The sequence below is a fragment of the Zootermopsis nevadensis genome, unplaced genomic scaffold, assembly GCF_977971745.1.
Source record: "Zootermopsis nevadensis isolate Lab colony 2312 unplaced genomic scaffold, Znev_1.0 Znev_ptg000050l, whole genome shotgun sequence".
Classification (NCBI taxonomy): domain Eukaryota; kingdom Metazoa; phylum Arthropoda; class Insecta; order Blattodea; family Termopsidae; genus Zootermopsis; species Zootermopsis nevadensis.
The window spans coordinates 4,805,525-4,825,107 of record NW_028259182.1 but is presented as its reverse complement, the minus strand read 5'-3'; the positions used below and the strand labels follow the sequence as shown (position 1 = coordinate 4,825,107).

The following is a 19,583-nucleotide window of genomic DNA, read 5'->3' as shown; positions in this document are numbered from 1 at the left end:
GAAAGCAAACAAAATAATTTTTAAACAAAGACAAGATGAGAAGAAAGTCTTGTCTTTCTGGGAAGACTCCGATATCGATTGTTATGGATTGAGTCAATTGTTGCAATTCTTTACTTTACAAGATTTTACCTACAAAAAAAGAAAGACATGTTGAAGTCAACCACATCCGCTGTAGGGAACTTTACAAGGCTCAAATCGAATAAGGACTTTTACGTGTGAACGCCTATCTGGATTAGCCACTCTTTGGATTGCAAATGATGTTCCAGGAGAAGCAGAGAGTGTCAACCAATCTCACTGAAAACGATAAAGCACTACGGTGCATCTTAAATGGAAAATGGTGTTTCCATTAAGCAAAGAAAATACACTTTGCAATTACTGCAAACCAATTGCTTGTTGTGATACCAATTATCACTTTAGCTACCCTCTCGTCCACGCAGCCATGAATAATGCGGGGGTCTTCGCCCTTCTATTCGAGCACACAATTTGACCCACATGTCTTTACAGCAGTCGTCTAATAGAAGTTTACCGACGTATTAGAGGTTCTTGCTATCTCCATCATCAGGGTGATGACTTCTGAAAAGCCAGAATTCTGCCACCTCCACAATAACCACAGTGAAGACCTCTAATCCTTCTAACTAACAACATTATTTATGTGCATTGCAGGTTACAATACAAAACTTCGTCACAGGAAAGCAATTATTTTGTGCATAAAATTGGAATTGAGTGTGTTAGCTCGAGAACGGTTAATCCGACTTGAACCAAACCTGACATGCTCATTCCTTAAGACCAGGAAGAGCACACAGAAATGTCAAATGTCCGAGAAAGTGTCCTGCGTTCGATACCAGGAGACGGTGGTTTTGTATCCTCAAATCTGAGAACGACAGAAGAACGGCGCAAAGAACAGAATCGGTTGTTTCGGCGAGGAGATTGGAAAGCCGAAGGGCACAGCCCCAAAACAACTGTCCTGGGATGGAGTCCCGGCGAACATACTAGACATGGGGGCAATAATTTCTTTCTTGTGATACTCAACGATACGTATAGAAAGAAGAAGACTATCACAAGCTCACCGGAAATCTATACTCATATGATTTCAACGCATTAACACAGCAGAAAGTCTGCTGGTAGTGTCTGAAGAAGAACAGTCCTCTTGCAGTAAGACTAACAAAGTTACAAGACCATAGGGGACCGAAATTTGCTTGCAGATTACAGCTGAATACGTACAACAGAAGCCAAGTACATTTACTGCAAATGGAAATAATGAAGGTACAGGTTTGATTTATGTATAATACATTTTCGTCATGTGGATTTTATGGCTTTTCCTGAACCTCGAGAAAAAATAAAGCAAACATTTCTCAGGGATTGAGATCTATCTGTTATTAAATACAACAAAACCAATTAAAATAAATTAAATAATTCGTGAGTAATCAATGAAGTGGTTGACAGAAAAATGTCGCTACAAGGAATAATATTTTAATTTGTCAAATATACAGATTTCCTGAACTCACTTGAAAGTTCATGTCTCCTTACTATAAATTAAACTTAAAAGTTGTTCCCATTTAATATTCATGATATTCCATTAAGCAAACTACGCAGCGTCTTAGAGTTTTCACGAAATTGGTAGTTGGAGAAGGAAAATTAATTGAATTCAACAGTTTTGTGATTAAGGCAACGAAGGGTCGAATCGTTAATAACGAACTTCGAATTTCATTAATATTTTATCAATCCCTGGGCTTTCAAAGCACAGAAAATTACTTAATGGAGTCAGAGTGTAACGAAACAAAGAAGAGAGAGAAGCCTTGTATCCCATCTGACAGTCTTCGTGACAGGGAAAGTACGAACAAGGAGAAGAAGACGTACTGCTGGAATCAATACGTCACGATGGAGAACTCCACTTTGAACGCAGAAGACATCACCGAAAGACGATTTAGTCTGCTGTTTCTCTTCTTGCGGTTAGTAGGAATCCCTGTGAACAGGAAGACGTCCTCACGCTATCGCCAACTGTACAACACGGCGGTCACTATCTGCATGTACAATTTGCACCTGGAATTTACCATGGATTTGATCACAAGCAGAGACTTGGAATATGGCTTTCTGAAGGCCCGTTTCTTTCTGGCAACCAATGTCGTATTGTGGATGCATGCGTACCTAAGGTAATCAGAACTCAGTTATCTGTTCAGAGTTTTATGGGGACAGTATTTTTAGAGTTGGATTTGTGATTCCCATGGCGGTGAGACCGAAGATGGCTGACTTCTGGGTTATAGCAGCGTGTAGTCTGGTAGGACTTTACCGACGTTTCAGAGATTTTTGAGTCGTGGCCCTGACGATGGACCCAACAAATACCTATGAAACGCTGGTAAACTTGTTCCAGTCTACACGGCGCTACAGCCCAGAACACGGCCAGGTTTACCAAAGTTTTCCGTAGTTTTGTTCAGTCCCTCCATAGGTACGTAAAGATAATAACTTAAATTTGGCCACGACCGCTTTCTAGCAGTCCCTTTCCAAGTCATTATGCGCTAGTCATGCTGCAGAAACTTAGTCGCTGAAACATCGCTTAAATTGTAATGTTGGTTTTTTGTGGTCATGTAACGTCGTGTTCACTTGTACCCAGACACCAACGTTTCTCAGAAATATACCGTCTCCATTTTAAATTAGCCCTGAAGAAGGAACAAATATGTGTCTCTGAAACGCTGGTATCTCACAGGCACGAGAATCTCGTATCTTCACAAATTTTACCGGCCTGTTTAAATTATGTTCGTTTTGGTGTAAAAGTATAGCTAAATTTATACGAAATGCAAACGAGATTTTTCTCAGGCATTGTTCAATGGCAAATCGCTCGAAACGATTGTTGCATGATGTTGCAACACGAAGATTCACAACTTGATTTAAAATTTTTCTGAATACACGGAATATTCAACAATACACGATATAAAATAAATTGCGATTACCTCCCGCGTGATTAATTTCGTAACAACTGACCAAGATCTGCAGTCAGCAAACGCCAAGGCCAAGGCCAATGAGGTAGCAATGAATTGCAAAGAAAGCGTTTGGAAAACTCGAGTGCATTTGTCAGCGTGGCTCTGCTCAAAGTAAATCAGAGCAAAAGTTGGCTACACTGACGGACTCTCTTATCAAATTCAGAAATATTACATGTTTGTTTCTTTCAGGATTCGTAAAGCTGCTTTTGAGGGCCTGTTTGTTCTCACGGAATCCTTCACATGGGAGGACCAACCAGAAACCGACCCCGACACGAAAGTCTTAACAATGGCTGGACTGGTCACTCGCCTTCAGAGATACTTGTTGCGTGGGATAATTTTTATCAACGGATATCACATAATCCACACAATTATAACCAGGGCGAAACTTCACTTCCTGATGTTTAACACGTGGCACCCTTTTGACAACTCGTCAATGCTGGCATTGCAAATAATGAATATCGCAGAGGTAACAATTTATTCTGATTTCTTAAAGTAGAAATGTTCATAAATCACTAATACTAGTTCTGTTATTATGTTGTATAAACTTGTTCAGAGCCATTGTTACTGCTAGACAAACTTTACTTAACATTTAATGCAGTAATTGCTTTATGTAAGTAAATCGATTTTGATCTGGATCTGTAAAAGTTTTAATTGTTGTTAATTCATTGTTACATCTGGGCATCTGTTGTCGTCCTGAAAACGTCTGTCCGTATTAACTGCATGAGATAGAAATTAATTGCCTTCTGTTTGCGTTGCGTGTTCATCTTCTACTTAAAACATCTTCGTTGTCATGTCCTTCCGCTTATATTCCTGAGACTCCGTCCCCCAGTTAACATAAATTATGCAGTTTGATCGCGATTTTGTGGAATGGAATTGTTGTAATTCCTTATTTTATTAATTTACTCTCTTGATTTGTGTGTTCTTTGCACGAAACGAAAGAACAAAGGGCTGATCCTCTCTGTCAGTCAACATGTTTCAGTTCCAGAATCGCTGAACGGATTTCGACCAAAATTATCATTGTGCGCTATCGCAAATTAATATCTCAATGTTTGGTAAGCATTACAAGTCAATATACAAATTTCTCCATAATTTGGTTGCTCCCTGTTAAGCCTAGATGTTCCCCTCATCACCTCGTTCTCATACATTATCAGACGTTGGTGCAGAATAAACAAAGTTTCACACCCATACGTTACTGTTATCGTCCTCAGATATTTGGTGCAATTGCGAATATAACCACATTTATGACCTTCACGGGTCTCTATGGTATCATGATATGTGTGGCGTGCAGTCAGCTGGAGAAGCTGAGGGCAGCTCTCCTGGACATCAAACAGGAGACCTCAGAGCACGAGGGAACGTTCAGTCGCATGCAGGATCAGCTCAATGCCTGCATACGTCATCACCAGGAGATAAAAAGGTGAGCATCTGGAATTACCCCCACTTATAAATATCTGAGCATACTTAACATCACGAGTCTGATGGTGGAAGTAAGTTTCTAAAAGTTACGCCGAAAACTGGGGTCCTTGGACTCATTTAATCCCCAAACCGTCTACTGCATCTGTATCGACAGTTTCTGGTTTTTGTTCTTGTAAGAGCAACGATCTACATCCACTCAGATGTATGGACTTACACAGTCCAGAAAATTTCTGACGACCTCGTGTCCGACAGATGGTCTGCCCTGCCAGCCCCTAGCCCAATCTAGAGTAAACAGATCGAAATTTGTCAAATCATTTCTAAATAAGAAACGAATAACGTCCACGGCTAATACGGAAAGCAGAAATCTTTCTTAATTGAATCGAAGCAGATCTTGTGCGTCGTAAATCTGTCACGTACAGAATAAATGCCCCCTTGTCATTTTGATTTACAACTGAAGACAGAAAATAAATCAGAAAAATCTACTCTATTGCTTCCTACAATCTGTTCGTGTCTCTTCCACAGGTTCATGCAAGAAATTGAGGACGTGTTTCATCCCTGCTTTTGTGGCCTGTTCCTCATCTTACTAATTACATTATGCTGCATGGCCTTCTCCGGAGTCATGGTACAGTACTCTTTTCGTAACTGCCAACATCTGAACGCAATAGCAACATCGACCGACAGCGGTATAAGGTGTAACTAAATGACAAGGGCCAACATTGTCACACTACTTTCAAGGCCAAATTTAATAACATTCTTCTATCTACGTTGTCGTTTCACGAATTATTTACATTTAATGTTTCTAACTAAATTTTCTTTAATCTCTTATCGTCTCATGCGTGCAACAAGCATCGCCAATCTGTTCGTCATTAATGTGATCACTTTTTCATATCTGGTAAAGGGTTCCCTGTGCAATTTATTTCAGTCTCCAAATATTTCATCCTCCTCAAATCAAAATATTGTCCCCAAGCATCTGTTATTAAATCTACCCAAAGTTGTTATTCAGTTATAACGAGACACCAAAATTCGCACCCATAGAAAACAACAGGTAAAATTAGTCTTTTGTTTCGAAAAACCCATAATCTTCAGATTTTTAGACAGAGTGGAAGAATTTGAAATATTATCAAATAAACTTCAGGCCTCTGTACATAAAAGTTAAAATTGTCATTTATACAAATTCGTCCGTATATTCACATGTGCAGAGCTGGGGTCATTCTGGAGACGTAATACAAGGCTTCGCAGGGTATTTATCGATGCTGTTGTGTGTGTTCATATTCTGCAGGCTGGGAACGGAGTTGACTGCGCAGGTAAGTTCACGTCTTCTTACCAGTAAAACTGACGTGCATGTGAACGCGCATTCAAGAGAATAAATGTCGGTTTAATTTCAAATGTTGCAGGCCGAGAGTGTGGGCGATTCGGCTTGGGGATGCGATTGGGTTGGTACTCCTGTACATTTCCAGCGCTGCCTGGCCTTCGTCATTGCAACAGCTCAAAAGGAGTTCACACTCACTGCCGGGAAATTTGTTCCCGTTTCCAACACCACGATGATGAACGTACGGTTATTTTAAGTATGATTAAGTTTAGAACTCATAAACGGGGAATATGAACACAGATTCTGGTGTGTTAGTGACACTGTCATGAAAAGACGCCATATTTTGCCGCAATGAATGTCTGAATGGCATCGGACACGATGTTAGAACACAGACGATAAGCTTCGCTGTTCCATCCGCCACGGTGCTATCAAAAGACGCCATATTAGCACAGTTGAGCCTCAAGATGCTAGTGAGAATGAAGGCCGAGAAACAACGCCGTACGCCCTAAAGCCCAAAACAAAGACGACGACAATGAAATGCAAATTAACTCAACTGAAGCGTCGAAACGCAAAGCGCCACGATTCAGGAAGACGGAACGATGCATATAGAGGAGATGAGGCTCGGGAGTCTCAAAATACTAGCAAACATTTCCCGAGTTTACGCCGAGGGCAGGGACGTGAATAATGGCAAACATACCGAACCCGAAAGAACCTAACAATCTCACATAACATCACTTAATCTAAACGAACTTAATCTAACTAACCTTAACATACATAACGGAACCAAACTTAAACTATGCCGACTTAACCTAACCTAACCTAAATTATAGTAACTTAACCTAACCTGACTCAACTAAACGTATCGTAATCTATTCCAATATAACCCAACATCACATCGCCTAACCTAACCTTAGCACAAATAGACGAAATCGTACATGTCGCGCCAAGTCGCCCAGGTCGCCACGAATGCAATAGTCGTCAAGTTCGCTCTAACACCGCGGGTACCATAGTATTCTTCGTCGCCATTCTCACAATAGGCGGCAGGTCGCCACTATCGCCAGCGTCGTCACGGTCGCCAGGTTGGCTTGCAGCATTACCACTGCGGTCACTGTGCTCTCATTTAATAACTCAGTCCGAACCGCAAAGAAAACACCACACTTCAACAACACTAAGATTAGTTTGTTGACAATTTCAGGAAATTATCGCTGTTGATTATGAGATTCATAATAAGTTCAGACTTATAGATTGTCAAGCAAATGGTAAAGATATGTACCACTGGTCCTTAAAGCATGGGTAGTGAGCACATGATATGGGAAGTGTGAATTTATAGCCATCTTGGTACAATATCTTCAAAACGAGGTCCTCCTTGACAGTGTTTTTAAAATTTGACGTTGTTCTGCACATGAAGTCACGTGGTAATGTTTGTGTTCGCAGATGCTGAATCAGTCGGTGTCTCTCTTCATGTTCCTTCTTCAAATGAGACACAGAAAAGATGGCGAAAAAGAGGGAAAATGAATTTTAAGGATTAGAAAACCCACGGCAGGCTTAACAACTAGCAGCTTTAGAACACAATAAGAGAGAACACGCTTCACACTACACACAACACGTCTTGCAACAACAAAACACAGAAATGTCAAAGTGGAACATTAGTGAGTCATCCTGTAATATCATAACAAGCACAGCTCAAAGTATAACTGTATTCGTTATTGTACGAAATGAAACACTTTCTGTCCTATATCTGCAATAAAGTTTAAAGTAGCCTAAACACTTCTCTAACTGCAGTTACCAATGGCGAACTCCTCCATTCTGGCAAGTAGGGTGACGTTCGACCAGAAAAGCCAGAGAAATTACGTAACTTAATATTTTTTTGGGGGGGAGTTTAAGGGAAGTTTCGGTTTGAACAATATTTGGTTAACAGAATGCCTTGAACCGCTGGAATTATGCAATGGGGAAGTTAAGTTTCATAAGTTTTGCGCAGTAAAGTAAAGTGAATTACATTAAATGTTTTATAAATAATTCTTTTCTATTTGAATCATTTTTGTTAACTGATTTACCTCAAACCTGTTAGTCTCAAAACTAGCAGACATAAGTAAAAATTCGTAAATGACTGAAATCTAAATTATTTTTACACACGACTTTCGTAAGCCGGAAGGAATTTCGGTCAAGTGCCTAGAACGTTTTCCTCAAATTGGGAGGCCTCAGATTCAACAATCTCACAATGACCCGATAGACTGACAGAAGACTTTCGAGATTTTCCTCAGGGTCTCTATGAATTTTTCCTTCCGCATTGTGTAGATTGATGATGCATATTGGAAGTGTCGTTAAAACAAATAAATACGCACAAACTCACTTCAACCCTAAAAATGGAGGCGATACGTCTAATCGGATTGGCCGTAAATATATAGAAGTCTACATGTTGCCTGACCCAGAAGGTCATAACGGGAAATCTCAGACAGACGATTTCGAGCGAAAAAACTTTTTCACTGATGCATCCGTCGAAAAAAAATTAAATCCGGTGGACGACATATGTCGAGCAACTGAAATCTTCGCGACTGGTGATAATTCTGAAAACGTGGGGGACCGCGAATCAGTTACAAAAAAAATTCTCAAATTTAAAATGTCACTGACTGTACTGTTCGAAGTTGTGGCTCTTATTAATGGAACAAGCGAAGTTCGACCAAATTTGAAATTCTTTTCACAGCTTTCTGCTTGAACGACATAATTTAGCAGAGATCACCCTGCATTAAATGAAGATGGTGAGTGTGGCAGAAGAAGGAAATAAGGAACTATTAACCCTTCTTCATCTGAGATTATAAGATGAGAGTGAGTGCGTTTCATTACGGAAACACTGACAAAACGTTCAGGAAACTAAGCTTATTTAAACACGTTATATCACCTCCGGTTTTTCCGAAGTATCAACCATAAGAAAGCAAGCAAAATAATTTTTAAACAAAGACAAGATGAGAAGAAAGTCTTGTCTTTCTGGGAAGACTCCGATATCGATTTTCAGGGATTGACAGAATTGTTGAGATTCTTTACTTAACACGGTTTTACCTACAAAAAGGAAAGACATGTTGAAGTCAACCACATCCGCTGTAGGGAACTTTACAAGGCTCTAAATGATTAAGGACTTCCACGTGTGAACGCCTATCTGGATTAGCCACTCTTTGGATTGCAAATAATGTTCCAGGAGAAGCAGAGAGTGTCAACCAATCTCACTGAAAGCGACAAAGCACTACGGTGTTTCCATTAAGCAAAGAAAATACACTTGGCAATAATTGGAAACCAATTGCTTGTTGTGATACCAATTATCACTTTGTCTACCATCCCCTCCAGTCAGCCATGAATAATGCGGGGGTCTTCGCCCTTCTATTCGAGAACACAATCTGACCCACATGTCTCTACAGCAGTCGTCCAGTAGAAGTTTACCGAAGTTTCAGAGGTTCTTGCTGTCTCCATCATCAGGATTATGACCTCTGAAAGCAAATATTCTGCCATATTCAAAATAACCACAAATGGAGACCTCTAATCCTTCTAACTAACAACGTTATTTATCTGCATTGCAGGTTTCAATATAAACCTTCGTCACAGAAAAGCAATTATTTTGTGCATAAATTTGGAATTGTGTTTGTGTGTTTGCTCGAGAACGGTTAATCCGACTTGAACCTAAACTGGCATGCTTATTCCTTAAGACCAGGATGAGCACACAGAAATGTCAAATGTCCGAGAAAGTGTCCTGCGTTCGATACCAGGAGACGGTGGTTTTGTATCCTCAAATCTGAGAACGACAGAAGAACGGCGCAAAGAACAGAATCGGTTGTTTCGGCGAGGAGATTGGAAGGCCGAAGAGCACAGCCCAAAAACAACTGTCCTGGGATCGAGTCCCGGCGAATATACTAGACATGGGGGCAATAATTTCTATCCTGCGACAATCGACGATACGCATAAAAAGATGAAGACTATCACAAGGGCACCGGAAATCTATATTCATGTGATTTCAATGAAATAATACAACAGAGACTCTGCTGGTAGTGTCTGAAGAAGAACAGTCCTCCTGGAGCAAGACGAAGAAAAGTTACAAGATGATACGGGACCGAAATTTACTTGCCGATTACAGCTGAATACGTACAATAGAAGCCAAGTACATTTACTGGAAATGGAAATAATGAAGGTACATTTTTAAATTACGTATAAAACATTTTCTCCAAGTGGATTTTATGGCTTTTACTGAACCTAGAGAAAAAATAAAGTAAACATTTCTCACGGACTGAGATCTATCTGTTATTAAATACAACAAATCGAATGAAAAGAAATTAAATAATTCGTTGATCGGAACAATCAATGAAGTGCGTGATAGAAATATGTCGCTACAAGAAATATAATTTTAATACGTCAAATAGAAAGATTTCCGGAATTCCCCAGGAAGTTCATGTCTCCTTAGTATAAATTAAACTTAAAAGTTGTTTCCATTTAATATTCATGATATTCCATTAAGCAAACTACGCAGCGTCTTTGAGTTTTCACGAAATTGGTAATTGGAGCTGGAAAATTGAGAGACTTCAACAGTTTTGTGATTAAGGCAACGAAGGGTCGAATCGTTAACAACGAACTTCGAATTTCATGAATATTTTATCAATCCCTGCGCTTTTAAAGCACAGGAAATTACTTAATTGAGTCAGAGTGTAACGAAACAAAGACGGGAGAGAAGCCTTGTATCCCATCTGACAGTCTTCGTGACAGTGACAGTACGAACAAGGAGAAGAAGACGTACTGCTGGAATCAATACGTCACGATGGAGAACTCCACTTTGAATGCAGGAGACATCACCGAAAGGCGTTTTAGTGTTCTGTTTAACTTCTTGCGGTTAGTAGGAATCCCTGTGAACATGAAGACGTCCTCAGGCTATCGCTCCTTGTACAACACGGCAGTCACTATTTGCATGTACAATTTGCACCTGGAATTTACAATGGATGTGATCAAAAGCAGAGACTTGGAATATGGCATTGTGAAGATCCGTTTCTTTCTGGCAACCACTGTCATAATATGGATGCACCTGTATCTCAGGTAATCAGAATCCACTTATCCGTTCAGTGTTTTATGGTGCCAGAATTTTTAGAGTTGGATTTGTGATTTCCACGACGGTGAGTCCGAAAAAGGCTGTATTCTGGGTTGTTGCGCCGTGAAGATTGGTAGAATTTTAGCGACGTTTCAGAGGTTTTTTCTGTTTCCACCATCAGGGTAACGACCCAGATGGCAGCCTTCTTTTTCGCGAGACATTTTCTTTGTGTCCTGAATAAATGTCAAACGCCAGTGAGACCCTTTGAAGCCGAAGCTCGTATAAGTAACATTTAATAAACTTCAGTTCGTACCGCAAAGAAAACACTGCGGTTCACCATTACAAAGACCAACCGAGTAGGATCTGAGGTTTTCACGGCGGCGTGCATGATTATGGCTGACTTCCGGTTTGTCGCGACGTGTATTCTGGTAGAAGTTGTCCGACGTGTCAGAGGTGTTTGGGTGAAAGTCCTGATGATGGACGCAACAAATACCTCTGAAACGTTAGTAAATTTTTCCAGATTACACAGCGATACAACTCATCTTAGTATGAGAGATTAACTTTCCAAGTAGACGTTTAGAAACTCATTTGCATGACCCTGGATGTCTGATTCATTCGGTACAATCAGAACGTGTTCCGTAATTGGGATGTCCTGGTTTCAAGTCTCGACCCACTTACCGGAAACCCTTATTTTTTTGTGGGGCACCGAGTCCCTCCAACTAAGTCTTAAATTAGGCCACAACACGTTTCTTCTCGTTGTATACAATCTACCCAACAATCAGCTTATCACTTCACACTGTAGAATCTCAGCTACAGAGAGCGTCTTTGAAATAAACAAAGAATACAGAAAGAATATTCAAAATGCCGAACAATGCTCGGTGCGACATCACTCATTTCCATGCAAATTGTAGAAATATTCTTTTAATATAACACATCTTTATAACGAAGTACTTAATTGAAGACCGCAATAAACAACCAAAATTCACTACCGAGAAATTTCCATTCTCGCTTCGTATTCGGGACGCAACTAGTTCAAATTTCAGGATCGGAGACTGGCTGTCCTCAGATTTTCGTAGTTATTCTCAGTCCCTCCGTATCTACGTCGCGATAGTAACTTAAATTTGGCCACGACCGCTTTCTTGCAGTCCCTTTCCAAGTCATTATGCGCTAGTCATGCTGCAGAAACTTAGTCGCTCAAACATCGCTTAAATTGTAATGTTGGTTTTTTGTGGTACTTGTAACACCGTGTTCACTTGTACGCAGACACAAAAGTTTCTAAGAAAAATACCGCCTCCATTTTAAATTAGCCCTGAAGACGGAACAAATATGTGACTCCGAAACGGTGGTATCTCACAGGCGCGAGAACCTCGTGTCGTCACTCATTTTACCGGCCTGTTTAAATTATGTTCGTTTTGGTGTAGAAGCATCGCTAATTTACACGAACTGGAAACGAGATTTTTCTCAGGCATCGTTCAACGGCAAATCGCACGAAAAGATTGGTGCGTGATGTTGCAACACGAAGATTCACAACTTGATCTAAAAATTTGCTAAATGCACGGAATGTTCAACAATACACGTTATAAAATAAATTGCGATTACCTCCCGCGTGATTAATTTCGTAACAACTGACCGCGATCTGCAGTCAGCAAACGCCAAGGCCAAGGCCAATGAGGTAGCAATGAATTGCAAAGAACGCGTTTGGAAAACTCGAGTACATTTGTCAGCGTGGCTCTGCTCAAAGTAAATCAGAGTGACACTGAACGACTCTCTTATCAAATTCACTGCGTGCCGTATAATATATCAGAGAGAACTTACATATTTGTTTCTTTCAGGATTCGTAAAGCTGCTTTTGAGGTCCTGTTTGCTCTCACGGAATCCTTCAGATGGGAGGACCAACCAGAAACGGACCCGGACACGAAAGTTTTAACAATGGCTGGACTGGTCACTCGAATTCAGAGATACATGTTGTGTGCAATAATTTCTATCAACGGATATCACATAACCAGCACAATTATAACCAGAGCGAGACATTACTTCGTGATGTATGACACGTGGCACCCTTTTGACAACTCGTCAATGCTGGCCTTGCAAATAACGAATATCGCAGAGGTAACAAATTATTCTGATTTCTTAAAAAGGAGAAATGTTCACACATCACTAATAATATGTTGTGTTATCATGTCGCATATATTTCTCACAGTCATTGTTACTGCTAGACACACTTTATTTAACTTTTAATGCAGTAATTGCTTTATGTAAGTAAATCGAATTTGATCTGGATCTGTAAAAGTTTTAATTGTTGTTAGTTCATTGTTACATCTGGGCATCTGTTGTCATCTTGAAAAAATCTGTACGCATTGGGCCGTCCGTATTAACTGCATGAGATAGAAATTAATTGCCTTGTGTTTGCGTAGCGTGTTCATCTTCTACTTAAAACATCTTCGTTGTCACGTCCTTCCGCTTATATTCCTGAGACTCCGTCCCCCAGTTAACATAAATTATGCAGTTTTATGGCGATTTTGTGGAGTGAAATTGTTGTTATTCTTTATTTTATTAATTCACTCTTTTGTTTTGCGTGTTCTTTGCACGGAACAAAGGGCTGTTCCTCTCTGTCCATCACCATGTTTCAGTTCCAGAATCGCTGAACGGATTTCGACCAATCTTATCATTGTGCGTTATCGCAAACAAGTAATTCTTAATTTCATACAGTCACGAAAACCAACATGGTGGACGAACAATTTTTTATGTGTGAAAACGACATAAATGTCGCTTAAAAGGGGTTTTAAAATTTATGTATGCTAATTGATATTTGAATAAAATATTTTGTTCCGGCAACTCTTTGTTAAAAAAAAGTCGAACGGGAACATTAAGGAATTAAGCCTCAATCAGAAATCGATTGCCTGGTCATCTGTGCTATCACAGAGTTAGAAGCACTGTGGTATAAAATTACATTATTTAAAGAACTGATTAAGACAACGTGGGTTGTAAAGTTAAGGTACAAATGGAAGGAGATTGATATAAGACCTTTTATGATTCCTATTTTGTCGAGCATGAACAAGTTAAGGTATATCATGACATACATCGCATATGTTATACAAAGTCAATGCACCTTACTTAAAATTATGATGGATGCGGCAAGGACCTCTGAAACGTCGGTAAAATTGTATTAGAATACACGTCAGTACAACCCAGAAGACGGGCATCTCGGGATTCACCTCCGTGAAAAATTAAAATCAAATTCTGATCTGCAGACAACAATCACTTTCCGATAAACAAATGAGTGAGCAGATAAGAAAGGAGACGTTCTTATTGTTTAGTGATGATGATGAATATAGTAATAATTCAATTCAATTCAATTCAATTCATGTATTTAATAACTATAACAGCTGACGTACGCTGACGAACACCCCTCTGAATCGCCGACGACTGTTCCAAAACCAAACACCAATAATTTTCAATCGCTTCCGTGCAAATCCGTCACAGAATCCGGGTAAAATGTTAGAGAAGTCATCGCCGACCAAAACCTGGGCACCTATTCGCATGTAAAACGAAACACGTAACAAACATCTCCACGAGGAAGCACGAAGTGATGGCTGAGTCCACTTTCTCAGCCGGAGCAGGAAAAACCAGCATTTAGAAGTGACTTCTAATTGTACACTTCAAACGCCTCTATGAAAGCAGTCGTTTCAAAAATACTGCATTTAACACGTGTTACTTTAGAGGAAAATAAGTGTAATTTGTGGGTCCAAGAGAATGGGGGTCACAAGGTCAGAATAATAACGGAAATAGATTTTAACAGTTGAGTTTTCGACCAATGCCGATACATTTATCACTCAAATGATCCAATGAGTGACCCCCCCCCCCCCATGTTCGGCACGCAATTTTTGGGAAACCTTCAATTCTGTAATAAATGTCTGCAGAAGATCATTTTGCATTCCGAGGTAAGCGCGGCCCACATTCGGGACTCAAATGCATTTTGCTTGAATTGAAAATGAAAATAGTAAAGTATAAACTTGTATATTTTGCCAAAACAAACAAAAAAATGTTTCGAGGGTTTTGCAGGACAATTAACAGTAACTGTAGAGTATCATCAGAAGTGAAATCACATCACAAAAAGCGTAATAATAAGTTTCTGTAAAGTCTTACAGTCAAGTCTTTATGAATTTGAAATGCAACAAATTAAAAGTGGTTTAATAATTTCTTCTACCCCTTGTAATTCTACCACAAATGTTTCTCGATACTGCAGTCATTTTATGACTGATTTCCCTGTGTCCTAATATCAGTCTGCAGGAAAAAAGTTAGTAATATCTCAATATTCGGTAAGAATTACAAGTCATTACGGTAATTTCTCCATCATTCGGTTGCTTCGTCCCTGTTAAGCCTAGATGTTCCCCTCATCACCTCGTTCGCTTGCATTATCAGTCGGTGTAGAAAACCAAGTTTCACACCCATACGTTACTGTTATCGTGTGCAGATATTTAGCACAATTGCGATGTTGGCCACAATGATCAGCTTCACGGGTCTGTATGGCATGATGGTGTGTGTGGCGTGCAGTCAGCTGGAGAAGCTGAGGGCAGCTCTCCTGGACATCAAACAGGAGACCTCAGAGCACGAGGGAACGTTCAGTCGCATGCAGGATCAGCTCAATGCCTGCATACGTCATCACCAGGAGATAAAAAGGTGAGCATCTGGAATTAGCCCTACTTATAAATGTCTGAGCAAATCTGACATCACGAGTCTGATGGTGGAAGTAAGTTTCTACAAGTTACGCCAAAACCTGGGGTCCTTGGACTCATTTAATCCCCAAACCTTCTACTGCATCTGTATCGACAGTTTCTGCTTTTTGTTCTTGTACAAGCAACGATCTACATCCACTCAGATGTATGGACTTACACAGTCCAGAAAATTTCTGACGACCTCGTGTCCGACAGATGGTCTGCCCTGTCAGCCCCTAGAACAGTCTAGAGTAAACAGATCGAAATTTTTCAAATCATTTCTAAACAAGAAACGAATATCGTCGACGGCTAATACGGAAATCAGAAATCTTTCTTAATTAACTCGAAGCAGATCTTGTGCGTCGTAAATCTGTCACGTACAGAATAAATGCCCCTTGTAATTTTGATTTAAAACTGAAGAACAGAAAAATCTACTCTATTGCTTCCTACAATCTGTTCGTGTCTCTTCCACAGGTTCATGCAAGAAATTGAGGACGTGTTCAATCCCTGCTTTTGTGGCCTGTTCATCATGTTACTAATTGCATTATGCTGCTTCTCCTTCTCCGCAGTCATGGTATAGTACTGTTTTCGTAATTGCTAACATCTGAATTCAGGATATTACAAAAGACACACAAATTTGCAGGCAAGACGAACAACAGTGGCTAAAACCAGTGCCTGTAACTTTGGACAAATACTTCTGGAAAGTTCGCCTAACGCACATTGCGTGTTTCATTTGCACACAACGTTGCGTGTCTGAGTTATAGGTTGCCACAGGGGCTAAGGTGTCGATGTCTGTGTTCCTGGTTGCGACACCGTGCGGACCTGCATGCGGGTTTTGACGTTTCGGGGCGACACTGGTCGCCACTACAGGTCCAAACTGCGTCACAACCCAATTGCAACATCGACCGTACAGCGGTATAAGGTGTAACTAAATGACAAGGGCCAACATTGTCACACTATTTTCAAGGCCAAATTTAATAAAAACTCTTGCCCTTACGTCCGAGTTTCTTAAATTATTTACACCTATTTAGTGTCTCCAAACAAATATTGCTTTAATCTCTTATCGTCTCATGCGTGCAACAAGCATCGCCAATCTGTTCGTCCTCAATTTGATCACTTTATCACAACTGGTAAACAGTTTAAAGTACGAAGCTCCTCACTGCGCAATTTCTGTCAGTCTTCAATTATTTCATCCTCCTCAAATCAAAATATTGTCCCCAAGCATCTGTTATTAAATCTAACCAAAGTTGCTATACAGTTAAAACGAGATACCAAATTGCGCACCCATAGAAAACAACAGGTAAAATTAGTCTTTTATTTCTAAAAACCCATAATCTTCAAATTTTTAGAGAGTGGAAGAATTTGAAATATTATCAAATAAATGTCAGGCCTCTGTATATGAATGATAAATGTGCCATTTATACCAATTCGTCCGTATATTCACATGTGCAGAGCTGGGGTCATTCTGGAGACGTAATACAAGGTTTCGCAGGGTATTTCTCGATGCTGTTGTGTGTGTTCATATTCTGCAGGCTGGGAACTGAGTTGACTGCACAGGTAAGTTCACGTTTTATTACTACTGAAACTGACGTGCATGTGAACGAGCATTCAAGAGAATAAATTCGATTTCAAATGTTGCAGGCGGAGAGTGTGGGCGATTCGGCTTGGGGATGCGACTGGGTTGGCACTCCTGTACATTTCCAGCGCTGCCTGGCCTTCGTCATTGCAACAGCTCAAAAGGAGTTCACACTCACAGCTGGAAAATTTGTTCCCGTTTCCAACACCACGATGATGAACGTACGGTTATTTTAAGTATGATTAAGTTTAGAACACATAAACGGGGAATATGAACACATATTTTGGTGTGTTAGTGACAATGTATTCATATCATGACAAGACGCCTTATTTTGTCGCAATGAATTTCGGAATTGCATGGGACACGATGTTAGGAAACCGACGTTAAACAACGTTCTTCCATCCGTCAAGACGCCAACAAAAGACGCCATATTAGAGCAGCTGAGCCTTAAGATGCCAGTGGGAATGGTGGTCGAGAAACAACGCTGAATCTCCCAAAGCCTGAAGAGAAAACAACGAATTTAAATGCAAATTCACTGAACTGAAGCGTCGAAACGCAAAGCGCCATGTTTCAGGAAAACGGAAAGATGCATATAGAGGAAATGAGAATCGGGAATCTCAAAATACACATTTCCGGAGTTTACGCCGAGGGCTGGGACGTGAATAATGGCAAACATACCGAAAACGAAAAAAATAACAACCTCATATAACATCACGTAATCCAAACCAACTAAACCTAACTAACCAAACGTACCCGAAAATATCCTAACAAACTTAACCTAACCTGAAACAACTTAATATAAACCCACCTCGCCTAACCTAAACTTAGCGCAAGTCGACGAACTCGTTCCCGTAGCGCCAAGTCACCCGAGCCTCAGAAGTCGCTCAGGTCGACCTGCAGCATCAGTCCGTACCTCAAAAAACACCACACTTCACCACTGCAAAGATCAATTTGTTGACACACTCAAGGAAATTATCGCTGTTAATTATGAGATTCAAAAAAGTTCAGACTTATAGATTGCCAAGCAAATGGAAAAGATATGTACCACCGGTCCTTAAAGCATGGGTAGTGGGCACATGATATGGGAATTGAAGAAAATATAGCCATCTTAGTACAGTATAATCAACTCGAGGTCCTCTTTCACAGTGTTTTTAAAATTTGACGTTGTTGTGCACATGACGTCACGTGGTAATGTTTGTGTTCGCAGATGCTGAATCAGTCGGTGTCTCTCTTCATGTTCCTTCTCCAAATGAAATACAGAAATGATGGCGAAAAAGAGGGAAAATTAATTTGAAGGAATGGTAAACTCACGGGAGGCTCCGCAACTAGCAGCTTTAGAAGACAATAAGAGAGAACACACTTCACACTACACACAACACGTCTTGCAACAACGAGACACATAAATGTCAAACTGGAACATTAGTGAGTCATCCTGTAATATCATAAGAATCACAGCTCAAAGTATAACTGTATTCGCTATTGTACGAAATGAAACACTTTCTGTCCTATATCTGCAATAAAGTTTAAAGTAACCTAAACACTTCTCTAACTGCAGTTACCAATGGCGAACTCCTCCAGTCTGGCAAGTAGGATAAAGCACGACCAGAAAAGCCAGAGAAATTACGTAACTTATATTCGGTTGGGGGAGTTTAAGGGAAGTTTCGGTTTTAATAATATTTGGTTAACAACACAATGCCTTGTACCGCTGGAAATATGCAATGGGGAAGTTAAGTTTTATAAATTCTGCACAGTAAAGTAAAGTGAATTACATTAAATGTTTTATAAATAATTCTTTTCTATTTTAATCCGTTTTGTTAACTGATTTACTTCAAATCTGTTAGTCTCAAAACTAGCAGACATAAGTAAAAATTCGTAAATGACTGAAATCTAAATTATTTTTACACACGACTTTCGTAGGCCGGAAGGAATTTCAGTCAAGTGGCTAGAACTTTTTCCTCAAATTGGGAGGCCTCAGATTCAACAATCTCACAATGACCTGATAGACTGACAAAAGATTTTCGAGATTTTCCTCAGGGTCTCTATGAATTTTTTTTCCGCATTGTGTAGATTGATGATGCATATTGGAAGTGTCGTTAAAACAAATAAATACGCACAAACTCACTTCAACCCTAAAAATGGAGGCGATACGTCTAATCGGTTTGGCCGTAAATATATAGAAGTCTACATGTTGCCTGACCCAGAAGGTCATAACGGGAAATCTCAGACACACGATTTCGAGCGAAAAAACTTTTTCACTGATGCATCCGTCGAAAAAAAATTAAATCCGGTGGACGACATATGTCGAGCAATTGAAATCTTCGCGACACGTGAAAATTCTGAAAACGTGGGGGACTGCGAATCAGTTACAAAAAAAATTCCCAAACTTAAAATGTCACTGACTGTACTGTTCGAAGTTGTGGCTCTTATTAATGGAACAAGCGAAGTTCGACCAAATTTGAAATTCTTTTCACAGCTTTCTGCTTGAACGACATAATTTAGCAGAGATCACCCTGCATTAAATGAAGATGGTGATTGTTGC

The 19,583-nt window shown here is 40.0% G+C and overlaps 3 protein-coding genes across 3 annotated transcripts; all 3 read left to right on the top strand.

Moving 5' to 3' along the window:
• Positions 1-1,833: 1,833 nt before the first annotated feature.
• Positions 1,834-7,491, top strand: LOC147871534 (odorant receptor 70a-like). Its single transcript, XM_087361005.1, has 7 exons — positions 1,834-2,150; positions 3,165-3,441; positions 4,184-4,389; positions 4,911-5,010; positions 5,588-5,692; positions 5,783-5,938; positions 7,132-7,491. The coding sequence occupies exons 1-7, from the start codon at positions 1,879-1,881 to the stop codon at positions 7,210-7,212; spliced, it is 1,197 nt and encodes a 398-aa protein (XP_087217131.1). The 5' UTR covers positions 1,834-1,878; the 3' UTR covers positions 7,213-7,491.
• Positions 7,492-10,489: 2,998 nt separating this feature from the next.
• On the top strand, positions 10,490-16,048 carry LOC110826546 (uncharacterized). The gene is made up of 4 exons (XM_087360827.1): positions 10,490-10,761; positions 12,586-12,862; positions 15,228-15,433; positions 15,943-16,048. Exons 1-4 carry the CDS (start codon positions 10,490-10,492, stop codon positions 16,046-16,048), a joined length of 861 nt encoding a protein of 286 aa, XP_087216953.1.
• Positions 16,049-16,968: 920 nt separating this feature from the next.
• On the top strand, positions 16,969-18,789 carry LOC147871533 (odorant receptor 70a-like). The gene is made up of 3 exons (XM_087361103.1): positions 16,969-17,025; positions 17,110-17,265; positions 18,252-18,789. The coding sequence occupies exons 1-3, from the start codon at positions 16,972-16,974 to the stop codon at positions 18,336-18,338; spliced, it is 297 nt and encodes a 98-aa protein (XP_087217229.1). The 5' UTR covers positions 16,969-16,971; the 3' UTR covers positions 18,339-18,789.
• Positions 18,790-19,583: the final 794 nt, after the last annotated feature.